The 25,663-nt window shown below is 40.3% G+C and overlaps 2 protein-coding genes and 1 long non-coding RNA gene across 3 annotated transcripts in view; 2 read left to right on the top strand and 1 right to left on the bottom strand.

The window, feature by feature from the left end:
* Nucleotides 1-9,184, top strand: part of abcb6b (ATP binding cassette subfamily B member 6 (LAN blood group) b) — a gene marked incomplete at its 5' end in the record, with an annotated part of 35,291 nt that extends 26,107 nt beyond the window's left edge. Inside the window, 2 exons of the mRNA XM_084023115.1 lie at nucleotides 6,037-6,105; nucleotides 9,078-9,184. Coding sequence (XP_083879241.1) covers nucleotides 6,037-6,105; nucleotides 9,078-9,168 — 160 coding nt within the window. The 3' untranslated portion in view covers nucleotides 9,169-9,184. The remainder of the gene's footprint in view (nucleotides 1-6,036; nucleotides 6,106-9,077) is intronic.
* The window catches only part of LOC311021713 (uncharacterized protein), a 441,358-nt gene extending 417,859 nt beyond the window's left edge, over nucleotides 1-23,499 (bottom strand). The window contains exons 1-8 of the mRNA XM_084022457.1: nucleotides 23,153-23,499; nucleotides 22,003-22,275; nucleotides 18,054-18,308; nucleotides 16,545-16,715; nucleotides 15,555-15,686; nucleotides 14,806-14,972; nucleotides 14,359-14,625; nucleotides 14,089-14,273 (exon numbers count right to left, since the gene is read on the bottom strand). Of these exons, the coding sequence (XP_083878583.1) occupies nucleotides 14,097-14,273; nucleotides 14,359-14,625; nucleotides 14,806-14,972; nucleotides 15,555-15,686; nucleotides 16,545-16,715; nucleotides 18,054-18,308; nucleotides 22,003-22,275; nucleotides 23,153-23,405 (1,695 nt within the window). The 5' untranslated portion in view covers nucleotides 23,406-23,499 and the 3' untranslated portion in view covers nucleotides 14,089-14,096. The remainder of the gene's footprint in view (nucleotides 1-14,088; nucleotides 14,274-14,358; nucleotides 14,626-14,805; nucleotides 14,973-15,554; nucleotides 15,687-16,544; nucleotides 16,716-18,053; nucleotides 18,309-22,002; nucleotides 22,276-23,152) is intronic.
* LOC311021715 overlaps nucleotides 1-25,663 on the top strand; it is a 74,702-nt gene that overhangs the window by 28,080 nt on the left and 20,959 nt on the right. The gene's annotated exons all lie outside the window — the stretch shown is intronic.

The raw sequence follows: 25,663 nt of genomic DNA, 5'->3' as shown, positions 1-25,663 counted from the left end.
CATTGCACAGAGTGCAATTGTACTGAGACAACACAATGCATAATTGAACTCAAATACAGTCAGTTAACCTTCCAAAATGACTGAAAAAGTACAACATTGGTCTTAACAAAAATAAAATAAAGTGTAGTTAAAGCTTAAACCAATACTTGACCCCAAAATGACCATTACTTTATAAATTCCTCACGCTGTGTTAACCTTGAACTCTTTAAGAAACCATTTCTAGCAGGACTCCACGATGAATGGAGAATCCAAAAACAGAGGTCTTGATGAATTGAAGTGAATGGGGGCTGCATTCAACAATAGCTAAACTATATCTAAAGATCTGTTTAAAAACTCTCACACAATTTGTGTAGTATAATCCACGTCTAATGTATCCAGTCGTATGCTCATCACTCCTACATAACAGTCTCGTGCTTACACAGACATGCTACTCATCCATATGACTCCAGATGAGTCCAATGTGTTTTGACTTAACAAGAATAAGAGTCCATAGCCATGTGAGCAGCTCCGTGAGCCTGCATTTAGGCACAGCTTTGCATTTAGGCACAGCATGTTGATATGCAAAGCTGTGCCTAAATGCAGCCTCATGGCCTTTTGATCATGGACTCTTTGCATGTCCATATGCAAAGCTGCTTTGCGTGTTGTTATGCAAAGCTGTGCCTAAATGCAACTCTGCGACACATAGCTTTGAATAATAACAGTGACTATGTGAATTATTAGGAATTATGAGGAAAACCATTAATGTATCCTCTTAGCATGCTAACATAGTTGCCACTAAAACCAAAGTGCAGCTGATGATGGCAAAGTTCACCAATATCATTATAATTCATCTTGAGGGGGACATGAATGGGTGTGCCAAATGTTATGGCAATCAGCCATATTTGGTCAGCCTCATGGTGGTGCTAGAGGAGACAGAGAAGCAAAGTGAGTGGGATACATTCTCTGGAGGCCATGAAGGTCTGTACCACATTTCATGGAAATCCATTGAATGCATGTACGTAATGAGGTTTCAATTAGCCCCTTTGGAATAAACAGAAACATGGCATCAATATACAGCAACATCCACCAGGCACCTGTAGACATTCAGGTGACGCTATATACTTATATACTTATATACATACTTATACTTATATATATATCCATCCATATCCATCTATTGTCTACTGCTTATCCTGTATTCAGGGTCGCGGGGGAGCCGATCCCGGCGAAGGCGGGGTACACCCTGGACAGGACGCCAGTCTATCACAGGGCCGACATGTAGAGACAAACAAACATTCACGCTCACATTCACACCTACGGACAATGGATGCTACAAAGCTCTTTCTTATTGCCTATAAGTTTGAGTTGTTTGATTTCAACACTGAATGCACAACCGCAAATTCTGCCATAAAAATGACAGACTGTTACAATGTGATTACAGTTGCAATGCAGGACCACACTGAAAAGAAAAACCAAATGTGAGTAAAGGAGATGAAAGGAAAAGGACGGGTGATTGATGTGGTGAAAGGACAACAGGATTAGAGCAGACACAAAGAGAGGGATGGAGAGATTAAATAAAAAGCTGATTGGAGGATATGAGATGACGCGTGATGACAGGTCAACAAAAGCAAAAGAAACAGATGTCTGGTTATTCATTAGTCTGAGTGATATTGACAAAGACTTGAAAGGCTCAGATACTCAGGTTACATTCAAAATACATCAGGAGTGAAGTAGCCTGTGGTGCTGGTCCTATTACCGTTTTCATTATTTCCTCATTGTTCTACATAAAAAGTACAATGGGGTTCATTAACAAACATGTTTTCTATTGTATAGAAGATTGACTCAGTTGGTCAAATGCAAAATGGGGATATTTTTTTTAGAATAATGTTGACCTGCAATGAATTGATCCATCATCTTCTTAAGCTTTCAATAGCAGCAACAGATGGAGTCTGCTTCTAGGATCAGGACTGTTTATTCACTTAATCTGTTGGGCTTTAAAAACAAATGAAAACACAACACTCACAACAGTCAGGCTCTTTGGATGAAGGGAATGTTACCCCTCTCCTGAGCATGGCAATCTGCTGATAAAACCAATCCATTAGATATAGATTATGTTCAACGACTTGGTGGAACACCAAGGATGGCTTACTTGAAGTCAGTCCTGCATTTCCCCCTGAAATGTTATTGTTTTAAAAATGCAAATAAGTCCAGAAAACAACAACCAAAGTGTGTTTTTCTCAAAAAAAAAAAGTGTGGATAAGTTAATATGTGGAGGTCAGCAGAGCACAAACTGCTTATTATGTATAACAATTTACTTTCAAACAAGTCTGTGACGGGAACACAGAAGACAGCTGTTAAATCCCAAAGTGAACCAAGTAATTTTGCTGCCTAATCATAACTAAGTCATTTTGTTGCATTTTATTTTGTTGAATTTTTATAGTAATTTTAAGACAACCATCATGTTTATTATTTAACATAATTGTAGTTTTGTAACTTGGGCTGCCGTCTAGTATGGAAAGAACACGTTTTCCGTAGAAACATAATTGGGAGTTTAGTTGTAAAGGAATATTATATTGTAGGAAACATGGTTGGTAATATAGGCCTTTAATGTGTTTTGTTTTGTCATGGAATTGAGCCATTGCTCATTTTATTATTTACACAGTGATTTTAGTGACAAGTGTCTCCCCTAAAAAAAAAATGCCTATTTGATATATCGTAATGTGATGTACGGAGGCTTCATACGTCACAGCAAAGTGCCTGTAGTTTATTATTGTTTTGCAATAGTAACTTTAGGATGTACAGTATTTCACTTTTTATCATACAGAGGAAAATTGTTGGAAAGATTAGTTAGATTTCAGACCTTGAGTGTAAATGGGGGTACTGTCCTTGGGTCCCTTCGACCCGACCAGCTGTTGTCTGTCAGGGTCGGAGGGCCATGGGCACTGGTGCCCCCCGTGCCACAGCCTGTGGCTCCTCCCAGCGTGGAAGGCCCCAACAACGGCGGTTCCTCAATTCTCAGTGCCTTGCCATGTCTCCCTATTGCCAGTAGTAAGAGTGTGCAGATGTGTGTGAGTGTGTGTGTGTGTGTGTGTGTGTGTGTGTGTGTGTGTGTGTGTGTGTGTGTGTGCCTGTATGTAGTATGGAGGGTGCGAGAGAGGGGTTTTCTTTATTGTTTTTATCTTTCTTGTGTAAAGCACTTTGTGCTGCACACCCGGTGTATGAAAAGTGCTCTATGAATAAAGTTTGATTGATTGATTGAAATGGGAGCTGAACCTCAACAGCACAGGTTGTAAGCCTTTATTACAACAGACAGAAAAGCACAGGGCTTAACAATGACTTGTTGTGTCCCAGTAATGCTGCAGAGCCAGCATGCATAATACCTGCCCTGGAGAGGGTACAAATGCAAATCAAGCATTATTAATAGTATTAGTAACATCTGTGTTTTTCCTGCTAAGTCAAAAATATCTGCTGTAAAAATAGGCCTTTGTGTAACTCCTGGGGAGAGTATTTATTTGTTCAAGTTGGACTACAACCATGAAAGTTACGTTAAAATAATATAATGGGACTAAGAGGTAAATATTGTATTAAATTCCAGTTGTTAACTTCCCTGGTATTATGTAGATTATTGATTTTTGTCATCAAAATTCCCGTCTGCAGATAGCTAACAATGTGATCTTATCCTTGACTGCATCCCAGCCTAGGAGAAGATATGCAGCATAAAGTTTATCCTGAGAAACCCTAAAAGCAGGACATGAATGACCCCATAAAGTATAGTGCCTGCATGTAAACACACTGGGTGTTTTCTTTTTGCTGTAAAGCCAGAATGAGTGGATTAAAAAAACCCTTGACGTCTGCAATCTCTGGAGAGAGATATTTCTACCTTTGACCGAGGTTTTCTATCAAATATTGAAGGTGGATGTCCAAAGATAGCCTTGATGACACTAAAGCAGAGTGGTGGCTCTGCTGAAGCTTAAAGTGACATTCAGCAGTTTGGAGAGGCATGAACTCTATGGTTTGCAGAACCTTTTTTTTTTGTCCTGCACAAAGTGTCATGTGTAAGGGGTTAATATCCCCTTGACGAAATGTTCCCCTTACTTTTGGAAAAGCTATTTTGAGATGCATAGAAGATACATTTATCTTCGAGAGACTTCGAGGAGACACCCCGGGTGAACAGGGTAAAAGCTAATAGATAGCTACAGACAAGTTATTATTATTTAGTTATAAGTTATATAAGTTTAGTTTAGTTATGGCTTAGCCCGAACTGCCAGATGGTTTGTTACACAGAACCGTCTGAGAAGTCATCATTACATGACAGTACATCATCATTATCATCACTAAATGTCATCTCACACACGCCCCTAGCCATTAGAAAACACCGGTTTTGAGGAAACAACTTCAAAAGATATTGATTGTAAAATTACATTTTGAGGAGTAATAACTTTTACCTAATTGATATCACCATGACACCTCCATGGTTAATTAACTACATTAAGACAATTATTTTTTTGTATTATAATTTTTCTGGAATGTTATGTTGGAAATACAAATGAGGCATTATCTAATGATAACTTTTGGTGATTTGAGGAGAAATCACCAAAGTAGTAGTAGTAAGAAAGTAGTAAAATGAACACCTATTGTGTATGTATTTGTGTATTTCTAGTCTGAAAGAGGACATAATAAAATGAACAAAAAAGCTCAAAATATAAAAAGTGGGGAAAAAAAACATCAAAAAACAATATTTTTGCCTGTGGTGTTTACCCCATACAGGAAAGCACTAAAAAGGAATAATTACACATCCATGGCTGTCTTACAAAACCCTGGAAATAATTCTGTGAACCCTCATTGGGTCACATCACAAAGTCTGGAGCTGAGAGCCAGTTGTCTTTAATCAGAATCTCATGAGAGATCATAAATATTAACTTTAATAATTTACAGATAGGTTCATATGGAGTTCTCCAAACCAGAGTAACATACTTCGCTGTGTGTGTGTGTGTGTGTGTGTGTGTGTGTGTGTGTGTGTGTGTGTGTGTGTGTGTGTGTGTGTGTGTGTGTGTGTGTGTGTGTGTTTGAATGTCGGTTAGTTATTACTGAGGAATGACTACATATTTTACTTTTATAAGACAGCTGAACACATTTAACATTTAACCTCACATCATGACTCTCACAGCATGTCTCCCTCCCCTATTCTTTTTCATTTCCTCATCTCATCCTCTTCCTCCTGAATTTCTTCCTCATTCTTAAGAGCAGTGAAGAGGCTGGTTGGTCAAAAGTCTTTTATCTGCTTCCTGCTCTACACTAAGTGTAGGTCACACTTTTTTTTTAAGAGTATTTCTGGAAATATACTCTGTTTAATGTGAGTGGAGCAGAGCATCACAACACAAAAAGCCATAAAGTACTTTGTATTTATTCATTAATAAATAAATAAAATTGATCTGTCACATTTTAATTGTTCCCTGCAGTGCAACGTTTTTTTTGACAAGCTCACCATATAGTCACCTGTAGAACTCCCTGAATGGTCAACAACCCTAGTCTATGTAAGCAGCCCTGCAATGCATTCTGGATGAGCTGTGGCCCGTTTAGAGAAATTGCATAAAGTTGTGGTCTAGGCTACTTTATGCAAATAAGGAGTGTCCAGCATCACTCGCCCATCATCATTTCTTCAAGAGATGTTTTTAAAGTAGACTACTGTATCTTCGGTTAATATCTAGAATTAATAGGCGGAAATAATACTAGTAATATTACTAAAAATGGTGTTGTTATTATTATGGCCCCAGGTAAATATCATTGCGAAGAAAAATAAATTCCATTGCCTTTTTTGTTAGTGAGGACATTAAAGGGTTAAAGTTGACTGTTTTCCATCTACAATATAGGGCTAATATTACTTTGCTCAGTTATGATGAGTGAGTGAAAGGAGAGTTTCGAAGCGGCACCCATGATGACAGCTGTTTGAATTACACTTAAAATTACAATAAAATGTAGGCCATGTTATGTCTGACGGATAACAAAACAGTATGACTTAAATAATATTGTTTAAATAACATTTGTGTGGTGTTGCAGGTTGTCCACCATCGTCGGAGCAAACCAGATCCTGGTGATTCACAACGGACAGATAGCAGAGAGAGGAAGGTATGGTTGTGTTTCGGGGACTTTATCAGAACATTTTTAACAGCCACTGATGCGTTAATGTCCCCAAAGGTCATGTAAACATGACTGTGTGTGTGTGTGTGTGTGTGTGTGACACACTTCAATGATTGTGTGTGTCCTAAGTGCTCGCAAATTTGTTATCAGTAGATCAAAAACTCAGAGTGTGTGACCTTTAAACCCTTGTGGTATCTCTGTCAGCCCCGGAGGCTGATGGACAACACCACACACACACACACACACACACACACACGATGGAGCTTCCACTTAACTGCCGATGCGTACGGCCCTTTGATATAAGAGCTGGTAATGAAGACTGAGGTCACACACACTCACACACACACACACCTGCAGTGGCAAGCAAGATTTGAAAGAAGTGATCAAACTCACTCTTTTAATTCTGATAAACATTGTTGTATTAAACACAAATGGTAAGCTATTTTTTGAGTTGCCACGTATCAAAAATACTGTGAGTAAATTTAGGTTGAGGGGGCAATAAGTGTATTTTCTCAAATTAATAAAAAAAAGAAGTACTTTGTGGCCATTTGTGTCATGATGCTCACATCAAATACATTATTTTAGCCCCACAACTCATGAATTCGTCTTAATCACGCTGCTCTCTCGTCATTTTTATTCAGCGCAATGCATCATTGACCATCAGTTGTGCACTACTCTGCAATATGAATTGTAGGATACTTTGATAGAGTATAACAATTCTCACTATAAATCAGCAAAGCACGACCAAACTCATTATATAGCCCTCTGCATATAAGCAGGGAGAGAGCCACAGATCAACCAGCTGAATGTTGTACCAACACTAAAGTATCGATAAGGACACACCTGAGAGGTGAGTTGGTCACATACGGGGCTGTGGTGCAGGGTAAACACATGCAGGCCCCTGCAGACATGCAACACCAACCGAAAACCATTCATCTTTTGATTGTGATGTAAACACAAGGCAGGCCCACTCAACCTCCGGTGTCCGAATACACACACTTTCTGCCACAAAGTGTGGGAGTGTATCATGAAACAGACACAGGAAGAGGCCTCATCCCGTCCCCAGGCTGTCCCTGTGCTTAACATTCTTTACGAGGACTACGTCCCCGCCAAGATGGCTCATCTGGAAACGCTGTTTATATGTGAATACAACATGCGACCAAAGTAACATTAATAGGTGCTTTTGTTAACATCTGCACAATCTCCTCTCCTGGGTTATCATCTTTTGGCCAACATCTGTTGAGCAGTGGGACAGGCAAAGCCCAGTTACTCCGCTGAGTCTCAGCTGGTTCAACTTTAGTTCAGCAACAGAGCCAAACTCCTGATTTAGTTGTTAACATTTATGTATTTTTCTGTGACTGACAGTGATTTTTTATTTTTTTTATTTCGGGCATGTCAATTAAATCGTCATCATCACACTTCATCTTTGTTAAAATAATACAATACACATGGCCGAAAGGGAAAGCGGGAGAAGCCAAAGCTTATCTAGTCCCGCCCCCATTACCCACAGGATAGAAATCTTCATCATAATCTTTTCTTATCTTTTGCATTTTACATTTTGACATAACGGTTTCTTTTACTTATGACATTTTGACATAACATGCTTCAGCATTACAGAGCTGAGGTCCAGCTCTAGACAGTACATACAGATTACCTGTGTGTCTGCACACGTGTCCATATTTGTCCGACATGAGTGAACAACAGTCTCATCTTATAGCCGGGCATGACACAAAGTCAGTCAGTTTCTGGTTCAACTAATTGTTTGGGTACAGAAGGCTTTTTGTTATGCTCCCATGCCGTCTCAACACAGTGTCTGCTGATTTGTACCTCTGACCTTAATCAACCCTCATGTATTAATAAGTACCGGTCAACGATTGAATTTACATACTTTTTCTTAAAACCCCTTAGTGTTGCTGATTTTTTTTACTTCTTCTTCTAACACATTCCATTGTTTAACACCTGTGGCCGTTAAGGAAAAGGATTTTAAAGTAGTTCGTACCTTCCTCATCAATTATGATCGCGAGCTCCAGTTTCTCATGTGAGAAAATGTAAAGAGAAAACAGGTGAGTGTGGACAGTCCAACAAAATGAAAATGAATATTTTAAAATTCACATTTATATTTACTACTGACATTGAAAAGATCATGGTTTGTGTTAAAATAAGCATGTTTGTTGTGTCACTGAGTTTATATGTTTTGTACGTAGCTTAAAATAAGTCAATGCTGACTTCTGCTTTCATGTGGGACACAAACAGCAGTCTCCTGGGTGAAAGTCGCTGTGTGCTTGACCTCTTCATCCACGCGCGACCTCCTCTCCACACAGTATCGCTCTTTCACATGGCTTTCCTGCTCCATCCTCTTTCACTCTTTATTTCTCCTCCTTCTCTCTGCATTTCTGCTCATCTCTTCCTCTCTTCTTCCTCTTTATCATTCTATGTTGCTCAGTTTCTGTCCATATCCGTAATTCTGACCCTCTCTGTGTTTCTCTCTCTCTCTCTCTCTTCTCTCTCTCTCTCTTTCCGTCTGGCAGTCGAGACAGTGACACACTTGTGGTTTTATTAATTCATAGTAAAGTTGCTTCAAGTCTGCAGGAAGATTTTATACAGCTCAACTTTGTTTTTAAAGCAGCTCTGGTGTCACAAGACATTATGAGTGACCCACCTTCTCCTCTGCCTGCTTTTCTTTTCCTTTCATTTCTATTCCGTTGTTTTTGAAACAATCTTCCTCCTTTTGTAACATATTTTTGTTCCTCACTTTAGCAGTGTAGTTATATGTAGTTATTGTGAGAAAATAAATAAGACATGGTTTGTTACAGTAGTAGACAAACATGTTTGCAATGAAACAGGCACATAGGACCTTTAATAAAAACATGTTATGTAAAAACAAAAAAACATGATTATACTGTATGTGCACATTACATCTCTGTTTTGCTTGTGTCGTCCCACATTCTCCTTTTGTTCAGACATGAGGAGCTGCTGGTCCAGGGAGGTCTGTACGCAGCCATGTGGATTAAACAGCAGAAAAGTCACGACACACCAAAAGAAGACACTTGACACCGACATATGTATGGACTTATTTTTTAGTTCAGTACTCACCACATCATTTTTTTGTCATATTTGATGAATTGTATCTGCACCTACAGCCAATATCTAGCACCTTTGGTAAACATGGTAGAGGTTTATGTAAGCTAGGTGACCAATGGTATCTGTGGACTATGACATGTAGTAACACTGGTGTGGTCCTTTAACTCTTTCTCTTAAAGTGGGCTTGTAAAGTGTGCCAAAGTGTGTAAATGACGAGTAAACATGATGAACACCGCCTGTGCATAAACGAGTGCACGTTTATGAGAATTGTAAATTAGCATATTGACGCCCTCATGGATGACTCCAACGAGGATATTGCAGTGTTGTACAATAGCATCTCTAGCCAATTTAAATGAATATTGTTAGGCTATTTGAATACATCTAGAATTATATAATGCTACAATTTGAATTGCAGAGTCAAACAGGATAATGTCGACATAATTATGACGTGTAATTTATGTACGGTTTTCAAATATACAATCTATAAATGAAAAACATAACTTGGATAACACAAGTCCTAAAAACAGGTCTGCACCACTCAGAAATTGTGTTCGCACCTCAGAGGAAATTCAAGTAATCGAGAAAATTGTTGAATGTGGAATCACTTCTGCAGAATTGATTGAATATCCAAGTGAAATCTCCTCTGCAGCACAAGAATCTGGACATAGTCAGATATTCTGTTTGTGAAGTTTCCACCAGAGCCATTCAAAGCCGAGGAGATAATGTTACTGTGATTGTTTTGGTAAAAACATCCGGGATGGGATGAAAATGCTGGTGTCAAAGGTTGTTTAGAGTAAAACTATTTCAGCAGCCTGGGGGCCAGAAGGAGGAAGACAGATGGAGAGTGTGCTGTAGCTAGAACTGTGTCTCGTTAGCAATAAAAGCCTCTGAAACAACAACTGTGTCACGGCGTTTCTCTGTAAGATGATATTTCACTTTCAAGGACATCACATCAGGACCTTCAGAAGAAGACCAATTTTATGTGGGTTTAATGTCAAGATAAATATACGTAGTAGGGCCATTTTAGGAAAAAAAAAAAAGAATTATGAGTGAAGATATTGATTTTAGCTAATAAATTACTTAAAATGTTACACACTGTCCCTTTAAAGTCATTTTTGGCCATCGTCATCTTGGTTTTTGGACGTCACCATCTTGGCTTTTTGTGACCAGACGTGACATGAGAGGGTGGAGCTTAGTACAGCCAAATGCTGAATGAGACATTTTTAGGTGACCAAAATGTTACACTGAACTGGTTAAAGTTCTAATACGACTTCCAGACTGGACAAAGCCTTGGTAGTGACCTGTCAATCACAAGGTAGCCCCGCCATAAAGCATACCCCAAACTATTTGACTTTAAATAGACCATCATTCACCAAATGAACATCATGCTGTATTGCAGATGACTTGAAACTAGATTGAGACCATAAACTCATGTTTACAATGTTTAGTGAGGTAATACATTAAGTGAAAAATAGGGTCATGTTCTCATTGACTTCTATGCAATGTGTCAGCCAGGTCATGGTGATCTTTGAAAGCTTTATCATTGGCAACTGGTCTTTAAGATTTGAAGGCTGTTCTGAACTGAAGAGGATGAGCGGCGAAATGTCTTCAAAAACCTAAACCTAAAAACCTGTCCAGTTGCCTACAATAAAGCTTTCAAAGACTTTCATGTAATGACTTCCTTTTGCAACCTGATGAGTCACCCCCTGTTAGCATTAGAAAGAATGCAGATTTGAGGCACTTTTGCGTTGGCTTCACTTTTCATAACTGGGGGTTGGTGCCTGGGTCAGGTGGCAGGATTTCACAACTTGATGCAAAATGTTGCTGGGTTGCACAAAGTCAAAAGCTAACCCGGAAAGGTTAATATGTACACAGGTTTAGCTCACGGCTGCAGCTATGCATTGCCATGTTATTCGATTCAGTCACATCGTAGTATGGCATCTGCAGAATTGGTCACTGCTAAAGAGTTGGACAAATAAATCGCAGCTCACTGGTTTCTAAAAGTACTTTATTGACTAGTTTTTGTGATTTGCTGCATGCAACTAGAAACATTTCTGCTAAATTACATCTCATACTCTGTACAGATCATTACACAAACTGTGAATATGCACACGTCAACTTTTTCGACGCAGTTCTGGTCCAAGATGCCTGACGCATTTGGAAAGCTGTTCTCCCCGATCAACTTCCATCTCTTGAATAAACAGACCTCTAAAGTAATACAGACCAGTACAACGACAGGCATCAGTATAACACACAGCAGGGAGGGGCCGAGACGTACAGCAGGGAGGGGCCGAGACGTACACTGGACCGTGGTATATATGCTGATTCGGCTGGAGAAAGGACAGGAGTTAATGTACAGACACATATCACAAAGTACCACCACACGTAGAGGACAACATGTACTTGTTAGTGTAGGGACGGATTGATAAGAGAATGTGTGTGTGTGTGTGTGTTTCATGTGCTGCCTATGTGATTGAACACGCACATACATACACACAGTTGCAACTTGCGTGGCCTTATTTAAATGCCATAGCCGGTCTGTGTAGCAGTGAGGGCAGTCTCCGTGCTTCATATCTTAATCATGATCTCTGCCAACCAGTGTCTGTCTCCCGTTTCCTCGCTGTCTCAGTGTCTCTCTCTTTTTCCCTCTTCCCTCCTAAAAATTCCTCCATATTTCAATTTACTGACTTCAGACGTCACAACTTCAATTTTACTCTTGTAGTTTTGGTGCATAGGTTTCCTGTTGGTCATTTTAACACGACTTGACTAGAATAGAACTGTGTATTTATTTAAAATGTGTCTGGTCGCCTCATCACTCAGGTTGGTTTCCCTCTTGCCAAATGAAATCTTGTTGAGTTTATGTCCCATTTCCTATTGGTTACTTTTTCTTTTGGAGTATTAGAATCTCATTAAACAGGCTGATTGAGTTTTTTTAGTGTAAACTACAATGGGACACAATTTGGATGAACCAATTGCCTTTGCAATTTATTTTATAAAGAGTAGTTCTGCTTGGCAAATATGGAACACATTTTCAATCTCAACTCGTATTCAGCTTGGTAGGAAGTTAGGTTTAAGCAACAAAACTACTTAGTTTGTGTAAGGAAAAGATTGTGGTTGACGAACGACATGATGTGGGTCAACATTGACTCTTAGTTTTATATGGGACACAAACAGCGGCCTCCTGGGTGAAGGTCCTGTGTTTGTTTGACTCATCTTCCACCCTTCCCTCACACAACAAGTGGATTATCTTGCTCTTTATTCAGTTTATTTGACCTTGTTTGTCTAATAATGATTTACATTGCAGTTATTTGAAAGCCTGGTCACTAAAAGGCCTCGGTGGGCTCAACAAACTGGTATTAGATGAGTTGAGAGTGAGAACGGGCTGAAATATGGTGTAAGGACATCCTGACAAACTGATTTGTAAAGGCAGAGGTTCATGTGTCGCTTCACTTTCCAAAAATATTGCCAGTACTGAGTGTGAAAGTTTAATCTTGACTTTGGAAAGATTAAACAATAAATAAATCAGCTCAGGAGATTTTCACTGTGCGATGCAAGTAAAAGATTGCAAGTGGACCTTGAGGTCTTTTTTTTGTCAAACTGTGTTTTTTTTAAAAAGTCCCAGTCAGCAAGTCCGGCGGATCGAGGGCACTCTGTCAGATTTTGAATGTTTACAACTCTCACGCTCCTCCCCCACGACCACCGAGCTCCTTCCCCTCGCCTCCGTGCCCTTTGAAATCCCTTAGATCACGCCACCTTTGAAACGTGGGTCCGATGTTGACTCTGGTTTTATCACGGGCACCCGTTGTAATCTTTCTTTTTTTCCTTATTTTCCACCGGTGTTTTCTCTTGGTTGTTTTCGACCTCCTCGTTTCGTTTTTTTTTACGAGGAATTGGAAGCTTGTTGCTACTTCCCTCCGCCTCCCTGTGATAGTGGCACGACCTGAGGGGGGAGGGTCTCTGTGTGTGCACGAACACAGCCCTGCGTGTTGATTGGACAGGATGATCCGGGCGCTGTCGATATTTTGCAAAACAAACAACAGGCTCTACGTGCTCGTAGAGGCACGCTTTTTTTTCTAAAACAGGATGATTTATGTCGTTCTATCGGAGCATAGTGTCGGCTTTGGTGAATATGATAAAAAAAATGTTGCCGACTGGGACTTTAAAAATGTTTGAGTATTTTCATTCACATTGCAAAATGCAGAATTTTCTCCATACATTTTAGGGTATTGTCAGTTCTGATGTCTTTGTGACTAAATTATTCCAGTATTCAAAAAAAGGAAATTAAAAGAAACATTGGAAGTAGTTTAAGAAAGAAGAGGGAGAGAAGAAGGGGGGATGGAGAATACCAAGAATGGAAGGAAATCAGATGGAGGCAAGAAGGTAAAGTAAAGTAGAGAGGAGGTGAGAGGAGGATATCAAGAGAGGAGATGGGATGGGATGGAAGTAGCTGACAAAAGGTGAAGCAAAGGACAAGATGAGGAGAAGTACAGAAGGATGAGAAAATAACTGTTGTAAAGATAAAAATAGAGTAGGATGATTGACTCTAAAACACACAAACACACACACAACCTGAGTGTAAGCTAGCAATGGTCTCAGAGAGTGGTTGTCCTCTTGCTGAACTCACAAACACACACACACACACATACACACACTCACGGTTCACATGGTGTTCAGGACACTCCCGTTGGGATGAGCTTTCATCGTCAAGGTTACTGTCTGAGTTAGGACAGGAAACACACAGACACACCAGTGTCCACCAAGCACACTAAAACTAAAGTCCTAAGTTATGTGTGTAATGCATACACTTGTGTATGGTGTGTGTCTGTGTCCATAATGAATTTGTTTCCCTCTCTCTCTCTCTCTCTCCCTCCCTCCCAGTCGGCCTCAATGTCTCTCTCTCAGTTGGTCCTCCGGTGTTTCTGGTGCCACAGTGCTGTCGGCAGGTTCTGGCAGCCCTGATACTCTCGCCGCATCTCGCCATCCGTCAGTGGCGGCGTGGCATTGCAGGGGGCGCCGGCCAGCGTCACGTTTAAAAGGCCGGCCCACGGCTCCAGTAGGCGAGACATCCCAGGACCCTAAAAACATGGTCGGTAGAGGAGGTGTTTAGCAGATTATTCAGAAGAGTTTAAAAAACAACAACCCTAAAATGTGATAAATGACCTTTCCGAGGTGGTCCAGCAGGCAGCTTGCAGGGCTAATGTAGGACCAGTTGCTCTCCTCCAAGCCAGGGTTCAACCTCTGGTGGTTGTGGGTCTGCCGCATCTGGCTCTGGATCAAAACCACGTTGAAGTGTTTCTGGGACCCTCGCAACCTCTTGGATAGAACGCCACTGTAGCTCTGATCCACAAACAGCAGCACGCGAGTCGCTCTGCAGCCAGCCAGGTCGGCCAGCAGCTCGTTGACCGAGTATCGCTCCTTCAGGTCAGCCTGGAAACAGAGAGGAAGGAGGGAGGGACCTGGTGTAAGAAGTGCAACGCTGTGTTTTGAGTGGAGCTCTTTTAACTAAAGCTGCTTTATAATAACATTGTCTCATCGTCTTCACCTTGGTAGATAAATGGTTACAGGACGTAACTACAATGTTCACTATACATTATGCATCTCCCTTACAATGCCGTTGAGGTTGGCATCCCACAGCAGCATGGTGCCGTCATTGCGTGTTGGCGAGTTCAGGTAGAGAACCAGCGTGTCAGCGCAGTGCTGCTTCCTGCAGACGTACGACACGTGGTTACGAATCACGGCTTTCTCCGTCGCTGAGTAGACTCCCTCTATATCGTCTGTGGGGGAAGTGAGACATGTAGAGATGGTCAGTCCGGTGTTTGATGGATGTATTGGACTCAAACAGACTCACAACTATTGTATGCTGACAAAATCTTCTCTAAAATAATGGCAGCTTCCATGCAGTGGTCTGTTTTCAAAAATACATTTCATTAGAAATATGTGCTCTGTGGTTTGTGATGGGGCTGGGCCATATGGCCAAAATCTTCGATCACAACATAGGTAATTTCCTATCCCGCTAACGATATATATTATGATATGGCATGTTTTCTGGTAATACAATAAATAACTTGTCTTTATGAAATAACCACATGGTTTTGTATACTCTTCTGTGAGTTAAATACTTGACAAATTAAATGTATTGAATATTTTCTCATTTATAATATACATATATCATGATATACTGTATGATTTCATCAAAACAATTCCACTGAAAGCGATTAAGGATCATGTGGAATTAACCATGGATTGGTGAGAACAGCAACAGAAGAAGTTGGTGTTTTTTTTTTTTTGCCATGTTGACTGAAAAAGCAATACAATTGTAAACGTAATTGAGTGTTCACACAGCAACACTGTCCTACCAGGAAGCTGTCCACTGCTGGCGAAGAAGGTCTTGATGTGTTCCTTATGGAAGCCGTTGTTCTGCAGCATCCTGTAGAAGCTCTGAAGATTCCGAACATGACGCTGGAACGTCATCTGCTGCTGCCAGCCGCCTGCAGTAAGTTACACACACACACACACACACACACACACACACACACACACACACACACACACACACACACACCAGTCCAGAGGGCAGCGTGACTACTCCTGTCTTTATTAGCAGTTTGGTTTTTATAAGCGCCAGAGAACCAGGCTCTCTGTCTGTCTAACATTAGCTACACGTAGTTTATGGCTGCTGAGTCGCAGCGTTCATTGATATTTAATCGTTATAAGGCTGCGATAGTCTTCAGATATGTGGGTGGTGCTGGAGGCTTAGAGATCAATTTATCTGTTCCATGACTCATTGCTATTATGACCGATATTTCACCTATTTCATCGACTTTTAATACCAAACAATTAACGCTTTGAAGTTCTTAGGTGGGTTGGGTCTTAAACATCGTAAATAAAGTGGCAATCTGCTTTTGTTTATGGCACAAAATGCTTTTTTCCCCACAATAAATTGTTGGTGTAATTCATCTATTTAACAGTTTAAACCGGGTTTAATGTGTCAGGGTTTCCACTCTCTAGAGTCATTTTCCAGGACTTTTCCAGGGCATTTTCAATGATGATCTTGCTGCTGTGACAGACAGGCATCACACTGATATGTTCCTCTCTGTGGAAGTCTGATTTAAAGGCATGGAGTCTATGGCTATAACTTACGTATGAATTATGAAAATGATGACAAATTGATCATATAGAATAACATAAGTGGAAGTGACTTAAATTTGCAGGGAAAATGTCCATTTAAAATGCCAACTGCATAAACTACCATTTGAACGATAATGTCCTGAACATACCCCTTACAGATGGCAATATTATCCATTTAAATATATATACACATCAAAAGAGGCACACAATTGTCCTACCTGAGATGAGCACTGCGTGGTCACAGGTCTGGTAGAGTCGACAGGAGAGGTGAGTGGCCAATGGCTGCTGGTGGCAGCGTCTGGTGTTTTTATTGAGCTCACAGCTTGAGACGGGCAAACTGGGCGAGCCCATTGGCAGCGGCTGAGGGCACCTTGCAAACTCTGCATGGTCTGTTGGAGCAGGGAGTGTGTTAGATTGCACAGTAAAGCAGAGCCTCGGTGCCGAAACATTCAACACACCTCTTGACACAAGTCCAATCAAATCATGTGTTGTTTTACTGCGTGGACAGTGGGTGGCACGTTCAATAATTAAGGAATACTTGATCTCCACATATTTGTACCATGCCAGCTTGGTTTGCGGTTTTATCCTGTGGCTTGTCTATGATTGCCATAATAGCATGATAACATTTTCCCAGCAGTTTTTCTCACAAGGCCCAGGTGGCTGGCAGAGGATGCAGGTGTGTGTGGTCTTGGCATAAAATGAGAATAATTCTACATCTTGCTCAGAAAGCCTCTTTCCAGGAATGGTGCAACAGAATGCCACTCAACCGATAAAGTTTAATTTCGTTAATGTTACCGACTATTTCAAATCATCTTAGTATGTTTTTTTTCCACATCTAAAAGATTTACAACAAAATCAGCTTGTAGTGAAAGTGATATCCTGTTACTCATCTCAATATATTGGGTGGATTATCATCCAATTTCTGATATTCAAGGTCCCCAGAGGATGAATCCCAATGATTTTGGTGATCTCCCAACTCTTCTCTTGCACCACCAGCAGGTTGACATTTCCGGTTGTGAGTGAAATATCCCAGAGATATCATTTGTTTCAGACATTAACTGTATGTCCCATGTAGAATAATAACACAACCCACAATTTTCATTGGGTCAATATTTTATGATTTCCAGTATTTTTGTTTGTGTCCAAATATCCAAATATTGTGTGACCATAATATATGCAACACAAATGACATTCCCATGAGTTTAGCTGTACTTTATGTTTAGCGCTCACTAGCACATCTCAGCATGCTAACACGCCAAATTGAGATGGTGAACATGGCAAATATTAGCATGTAAAAGGTTCTCTTTATGATATTCAGCTGATGAGACGGTCCCAAACGATGGTATCGTTGTTACAGTGGAGCGGCCAACCTCTGGTTCATCCTCAGGTAAATACTGTTTCAAAAGGGTGTTGCTCAGCCGGACCATATGCACTGAATTTTGCATTGATTACCTTTAACGTTGTCATTGTGAGCATGTCAGCATAATGACTTTACCTTAGTCTTGTTAAAACTTTCTTTTTGTGTGTTCAAGGATGCTCCCTCTCTCAGAAATAGCTCATTAAAGTTGATGGTTCACTTGTACTTAGATGAAAAGACTGATATCACCTCAATCGGTGTGTTCAGTTGAGACTCACATAATGTGTTAACATTTAGACACCTCCATCCATATTTGTTAGTTGAATGGAGTTCCTCTGAACCCTGATAAAGGGAGCAATTTAAGACCTACCAACACATCTGAGTCTCTGTGTTCGGTTGTTGTCTCCGACTCCAACCACCAGTGGAAGGAAGTGGACTTCGCAGAGCCCTCCAATGGCCCGCTCAACCAGACGGCTACCGCCGCTAGTGGTAATGGTACCACCGCGCAGAGCCCCGCCTGCCAGCCGAACGTGTCCATTACCCATGAGCCTCTCTGGCCCGGCTTGCCGACGCTTCAGCTGGTTCTGACAGCGCCCCTTCAAAGCCAGAGTCAAACACTCCTCGCCTGAAGACACAGAGAATGAAAGACATCTTGATTAAACAGTTTCCTGCATTGGAAATCAAATCGACAGGTCATCACTGTCAGCTTGGCCTCACCTTCTGAGCTGAAAAGGTAAAAAAAATTAAAAGGTATGTAGGCTTAACCCGTTCATAAGGAATTTGCCCTCCTTCCTTTAGGCCGTTGCTGCAGGGCCCTTATAAGTTAATCTGACCTTATTAGCATGGCTAATGAGTGAATTGTAATATTAAACAAATCATAAAGTCTAGTGTTTTGGGGATTTGCATCCTGGATTATTGTAACAGCTTTTCCTTTATGTTGTCTATACTTCGCCCATTTTCTCTCCTCCTTTCTTCTGATCTTCTCCTAACCTCTGTACAAATTCTGCCCTTTCTTCCTCACTCTATGTCTTCCTGTCTTCACCGGGTTAAATGAGGTCAAAAGAAAGTTTTGCTTTAAAAGTCTTTGGTCCAAAACCATCTGCAGGACCCAGCGGGGGCACAGTGCTGTGTGTGTGTGTGTGTGTGTGTGTGTGTGTGTGTGTGTGTGTGTGTGTGTTTGTGTTTATGAATAATTGACAGGTATGTATTCGTGTAGCACAGGGCCAAATTCACCTCAACATCTGGCCCTAACCTCTCTCACAGCAGGAGGTCAACAACTTGCACTTTCAAAAATGTCTTTTTTACAGGACTCGTGAGGACCATCACACAACACATGCCCCCTTGGACTATTTCTACATGAATAAAGCGCTTAGGAAACACTTCTTTCACTCTCACTCTTGGCCTTTTATCCGCAGTAAAACGGTTGTTAGCCACCGCTGAGAGTGAAGCTTTTTCAGAAACACTCATGTGATTGTCAGCCTTTTATAGCCAAATATAGCCAAAATACTCTCACTTTCCCTTTAGTGTCACGGAACAACTGCTGGTCTCCTCCTGAATTTCTACTTATATTGTCATATCTTTTATTTCTGATGTCAGATGATTGTCAGAAGTGCAAAATTGCAATTTAATTCATTGTCAAAGTATGGCATGTTTAAAGTAATTCCCCGGTAAGAAAATAATTATAGATTTAGTTTTTTTCTTTTTTAAATAAATAGTGCATGGATGGAAAACAACAACATTTTTGGATGTATCCCTGTAAGTTAACCATTTATTTTATTGCCATTCTTATGATATTATGAAGTTATTTTATGATTGTGTTTAAGCAACAAAACTATGAAAGGTTTAGGAAACAAACATGGTTTTGGTTAAAGTAACTGTGAAAATTGTATTACTTAAGTACAGAAGTAGTATGATAAAAAAAAAGTCAACTTTCAGGGCCAAATATTTACAGGAGTGGCATTACTTAAATACAGAAAGTACATAACAAATAGGTCAACGTTAAGGGAATAATAAATACGGACGTGGTAGTATCCAAGTAAGGTAACAAAATGGTCAGTGTTTAGGTTCGAATAACTATGGAATTGACATTACTTACATGACAAATCAATGAATATTGACTTCTGGCTTTACACAGGACACAAACAGCAGGTACCTTCTTGGTAAAAGTCCTGTGTCTATGGACCAACTCATCCACTAATACCTATTAACTTTTTTAATCTTTTTACTACATCACCTGTGCTAGTTCACGATTTCATGGATTACATATGAATTGATTACGTGGGATACATATGTATTATAGTGCATTACTTCTCGTAGGTATAGCTACAAACAGTGTATATGAACAGCTTCCATGAAACCTTACTTGCTCCAAAAGTTATACAATTTGAGTCTTATTTTCAGTGCTTTTATAGCTTTTACATTTTGGAGATAAACTGAAATAATAATTTAATCTAATTCTAAAAATGTAATTCTGAAAGCACATCCTAAAACAGTACAAAGAGAAGTGATGATCAATCAAAATATCCTCACCTCGCAAATGTACTTTAATTTTAAAGCTCATGTGGTTTCCCCAAAGATAGAAGTCGGAGAACACACAGGCAAATGCACACACAGAGATATATTTGAGTTTGTTATGGGCAAAAAGTGCTTAAGATGGGTCGGACCCCCTCTGAGCAGAGAAGTGACCCGGGTCACACAATAAGCTATAAATGGAGCTTTCAGGGGGTGAGATCATTTACGTCCAACTTTTAGTTCCTCTTCTGCTTCATTTAAAGGCAGAACTTTACACACACAAACGGTAAACACACACACACACACACACACACACACACACACACACACACACACACACACACACACACACACATACAGACACATGCACATTGGGTACCACAGATTCAAACTGAAATTCATAGTCACGCAGAAAGAACAGCAGCAGGCTTATGGACCTTACAGGTAGCCTAATATGACTGATTGTATTACTGTTAATACTGCTATACAATACCATCACTCCGGCTTCCACTATAGCTGCTATAATATAACTTCTATTTTTGGTACTACTACTATCAGGTATCACTGGTGTTAACACTAGCTTACTATTTTATTACTTCAACTGATGTTATTATGAATGCTGTTGCTACTAGTTTTAATTTGTTTAATCAGGTGTCTTTGAGATTCAGATCTCTTTTTTTAAGGCATTCATAGTCAGGCAAGAAGAAAGCCAGCAACAAAATCAACACACAAAAACCCGACAACCAAAAATCCAGTTTTAAATAGCTAACATGATTACAAGAGTCATAAAAACAACACCTGTCTCCTATGAAATGGCATTGCCCAACAACAATTTAAACTACATGCTTGATTATGTTTCCAAGGAAAACACTGTTTGCTTTTATTCCCTGAACAAATGGTTGCAGTTAAAAACAATTTGAAACACATGTTTAACGAACAAAACAAAACAAAACAAATCACACTACAAAACTACATAAGTTAGTTAGGTAACAAAACTAATTGGTTAGGTTTAGTTAAAAGAACGTCATGATTTGGCTTTAATTGTAACAAAGTAAAACAGCAACACAAATACTTTCCAACAGGGCAATCTCCAGGGTGGAAGTCTTTTTTTTTGCCCCATCCACCGCCCCAAACTCATCCCTTGTGGACTTCTGTAGACTTGTTTAACACTATTTTGTGATACATCAAGACCAAACATAATCCGTGACATTCATCTTGGTTTACCCCAATACGCAATTCACAATGCAGTTTTGTTAGGTAGGCCTACGGAGGCCTTTTTTAGGAAATAAGGCTACATAAAAACATCACATGAATATGCCTTAAAGGTCCCATATTATACTGATTTCCATCAATTCCACACAGCTGTCAGAGGTCCCGCAACACTGTATTCGATATGCATTGCCCCAAACCCATCCGTGGTCCTGAATTTCAGCTGTCTAAAAGTTGCTCAAATGAGCTCTGCTGAGAACAGGCTGCTTCTGTGTCTGCACCTTTAAATGCTAATGAGCTCCGTCTGTCATCGCCTACTTAGTTTGCTTAATTTTCCAACATTAACCATGTTTTTCAGAGAAAATCAGAGAAAATATGTTTCATTGCACAAGTTCATTGCACATTGAGAGACAGGTATTTAATACAAGGGTATTAAACAATTGAATCCAAGCTATAATGTTGTTTAAGGTTTGTACACATTTGCTATATTTGTTAATACATCCAAAAACTAACTTTTCAGTTTCACAGCCAAATACTCTAATGAGTAATGAGTAATTTAACCAATGTTAACAATCGCTTAACAGTGTCTGCTGACTCACCCAGGTAAATGCCATCCAGGTGGGAGCATCTCTTCTTCGTCACATTCACATCCATATAGAAGAGGACCACTGGGTGTCCAAAGTTCTCCCCAGGGCTCGGATCCAGCACCAGCACAGCATCGTGGGCCGTGGAGCCGGGGAAAGGCTGCTGGTGTCGGTGGGGACCTTCCCCTCCATTCAGCACCTGGCTGACGCTGAAACCTCCCCGTGGTTTGGAGCTCACTGATCCACTTGAGGAGTCGGGCAGGATGGCCACAACCTTGTCTGAGTTACCTGGTAGGTTTGGAAGAATAGAGGAAAGATAATTGTACAGGGATAAAGGTGCATTTAAAAGAGTTACAAGGATATTAAAGAGAACAATGTGCACCCTTGTGCACAAGTTACTAAATGTTTTTTGGTAACTCTAAGTAATGTGACATTGAAATACCTCAGAGCACAATAAATATAAGCGTGTACAATGTCCACAATGTCTTCTCCTTTATTCCCATTGTACATCAAATGGAGTGTTTTCCAGGGTTGGGTAACTGGCACTGGCCAATTTGGAGATTTTGGGCCATTTTGCTTCTGTAACGTGTCTTCCTTTAGGCTAGTGAAGAAAACATCCCAAAATACAAATTTAGGTGTTTATTTTAGTACTTTTTTAATTTGTTTCAATTGGCATTCGGTAATGCCTCATTATATTTAAACATAACATTTCAGAAGAATTATAGAATAAAAGATAATTCTCTTGAATGTATTAATCAACTGATCTCGACAATGTGTTTCATGGAGATTGTTTTACTCAATCACCTGTATCTTCAAAATGTGTGGAATTTCACAATATATATCTTTACATTTTTAATTTTGAGAAATCAAAATTTGTTCTGAGCCTGAACTCTCAACTTCAGTGGAACTTACATTTCACTTTCACACTTTTTCATTCCTATTTATATTTTATTCCCCCAAATCATGGAGAAAATGTATTTTTCTTTTTTCTTTGTAATCCAATAGATTGTGTTAACAAAAAAAAAATGCCATGCAATTTGTTTCCATGTTTTTACATCTTTTTAGCATTTTTTAGCATTAACACAGGTATAAACAAATCTAAACCCTCACTCTCACAAACAAACAAACCAACCCAGTGAGGTTTGACCCTCTTTGCCCTCCGTACCTGCAGCTGTGCGTGGCTCCGAGACGTAAACAGCCACAGCGGACAGTGGCAGGTGGGCGAGCCGCCTGCACTCAGCCTCAGAGAGGGAGGACATGCGGAGGCACCGGTCCAGCTGGTCCCACTGCAGCGACTGGAGGCCTGAGCGGACCCAGCGCTCCAGCCGGCCCGGGGCCATGCTGCCTGCCGGGGCCACCACTGCAATGTGGAGGGCTAGGATGGAGAGAGGAGCTGCAAGAAGCACCAGGAGCCTCATTGTCACACCTGGTTCTCCTTCTCCTTCTGGTTCTTTACTCTTGATTTTCCCCCTTAAAAAGGATATTTACCTCCTTTTTTGTTTACTTTCGTCCTTTTTTCTTTTGATTTGTCCTTGTTTCACTCTTTACTCTTTCTTTTCTTCTTGGTTCATCCTTTACTCACTTTTCCCCTTGATTTTTCCTTTTCTTCTCTGTGTCCACTTTAAACCTCCTTCTCCTCTTTTTCCTCCCTTCCTTTAAATATATTTCTCTTTTCCTTTTTATTCCTCTGTATCTGTTTTATTCCTTCACCGTTGACTCTTCACTCCTGATTTTCTGTAGCTTCCTTTGACTTTTGTTGGTCCTTGAACTTTTTCTGCTGCTCCGTCTTCAGCAAACCAAATTCAGACTCTTTTAGTTGATTTCTTCTCTTTCTTTCAGAATAATTTATGAAAATCTCCTGCTAAAAAGTGCAAATTAATTATTTTCTTTGATTTTTTTTCAGTTGACAAGCTGATATTCCTTCTTCCTTTTCTTTTCTCCCGTCTTTATCCGGACTTAAGCGAGTAAAGTTCACTCAAATGTTGTTCTCTAACATATTTGATCATCTATAGGATGACAGGAATAAAACTTCCTTCTCTTCTGTCGCTATCTTTTCTACCTTATTCCTCCTTTTTGTCTGGATTCGAAAAAAAGAACCAAACATAAACAAACACTTGTGATGATGCTTTTCTTCTGTTACTCAAAATTATTTCCTTCTTTCTATATTTTTCTTTCTATATCATCTTCTTTGATCTCTTCTTTTCTTTGCGTCTGAGTGGATGCAACATACACCCACATCCTCTTTTTGTTGTTCATACAATGAAACCCTTTTCCTTCTTTTATTTATTCCTCTTTTCTTCTGGTTTTCAGAGGGAACAATATATCCAATAGTCCCCAAAGGCGCCAATTTAGACTTTTTTCGGTTGTTCTTGTCTTTTGTTGATAGATTGACTTTTCCTCCCCCTCCTCCTCTTCTTCTTCCTTATTCCTCTTTCGGGGGAATGATTTATTCAACCGAGCCAGATAGTGCAGCTTCAGGGTCTGTGCTGGTTTGGAAGGTGATAGATCATACTGGACTCAGAAAATGTTGTCCGCATAAATGAGACTCAGTTCCCAGACGACCGATCCTGTTTGTTGTTGTTCTTTCTTCTGGGACAACCAGCTTGTCCTGCAGACTCTTTGCTCTCAGCGGCACTTGAGACTAGAACGTCCTCAGCTCCGAGAGACAGAAGTACTCCTGCTGCCCAACCTGCTCACTGCTCAGCTTCAGTCTGCTCGCTCTCTCATGGTCTCTCTCTCTCTCTCTCTCTCTCTCTCTCTCTCTCTCTCTCTCTCTCTCGTCCTCTGTCTGCGAGCCCTGACATGCCAGAGGGAAAGGTGGGTGGAGAGGAGAAATGATGAAAGGATGAGTGGAAGAATGGATGGGAAGATGAGTAAGGGAACGGAGGGAAGAAAGGGGGAATGGATAAAAGAGGGAGTTGGAGAGTAGGGAAGGAGAAAAGAAAGGAAAGGAGGGAGAAAATTATAGAAAGGTGTGAGGAAGTGAAAAGAAGAAGGACGTGCAGCATGAAAGAGGAAAGGAGGAGATTCAAAGTAAAAGAAAAGAAAAAAATTAAAGAGGAAAGAATAGGAAACTTCAAAGAAGTGAGACAAAGAGGGAAGACAAGGACATTTGGGGAAAGGGAAGGTGAGGAGGAAAATGGAGGGAATGGAGAGAGGCAAGGAAACAAAGTGAGAAGCAGAGGACATGGAGGAAGATTTAGGGAGATGATCGGAGGAAAGTAGTAGAGGGAGAGAGGAAAAGTAAAGAGGAGGGAAAGAATTCAAGAAAGAAAATAAATAAAGGTGAACTGATGAGGTGATAAGGAGAGAGGAAAATAAAGGGGCAGGAGGTGGAAAGAGGAAATGAGGGATGTATATGGTTAATAATAATTAATAATAATCAGAGTGAGGGGGAGGTTAATGTGAAGAGAAGATTAATTTGGCACAATGAGAAGAAAACCAGAGGAGCAAGAAAGGAGGAGAGGACATAAGCAAAGGCAGTAGGATGAGAGGTTTGCCACGGTATTCCCTCCAGTGAGACCTCTAGTGGTCAGATATGTGATGTACAAGGCTGTTTGGTCCTTAGCAAGGAAAAAGAAGCCAAGGGACCAATTGAAGTGTGAGGCATAAAGGCACTTTATTGAGCACTCGAGTCCCAGAAACTTGCCTTTGCAGTCCAAATTTTACAAAATGA

This window comes from Eutrigla gurnardus (assembly GCF_963514095.1).
Source record: "Eutrigla gurnardus genome assembly, chromosome: 12".
Lineage (NCBI taxonomy): Eukaryota > Metazoa > Chordata > Actinopteri > Perciformes > Triglidae > Eutrigla > Eutrigla gurnardus.
The sequence above is the reverse complement of the archived record's forward strand: the minus strand, read 5'-3'. Positions and strand labels throughout refer to the sequence as shown.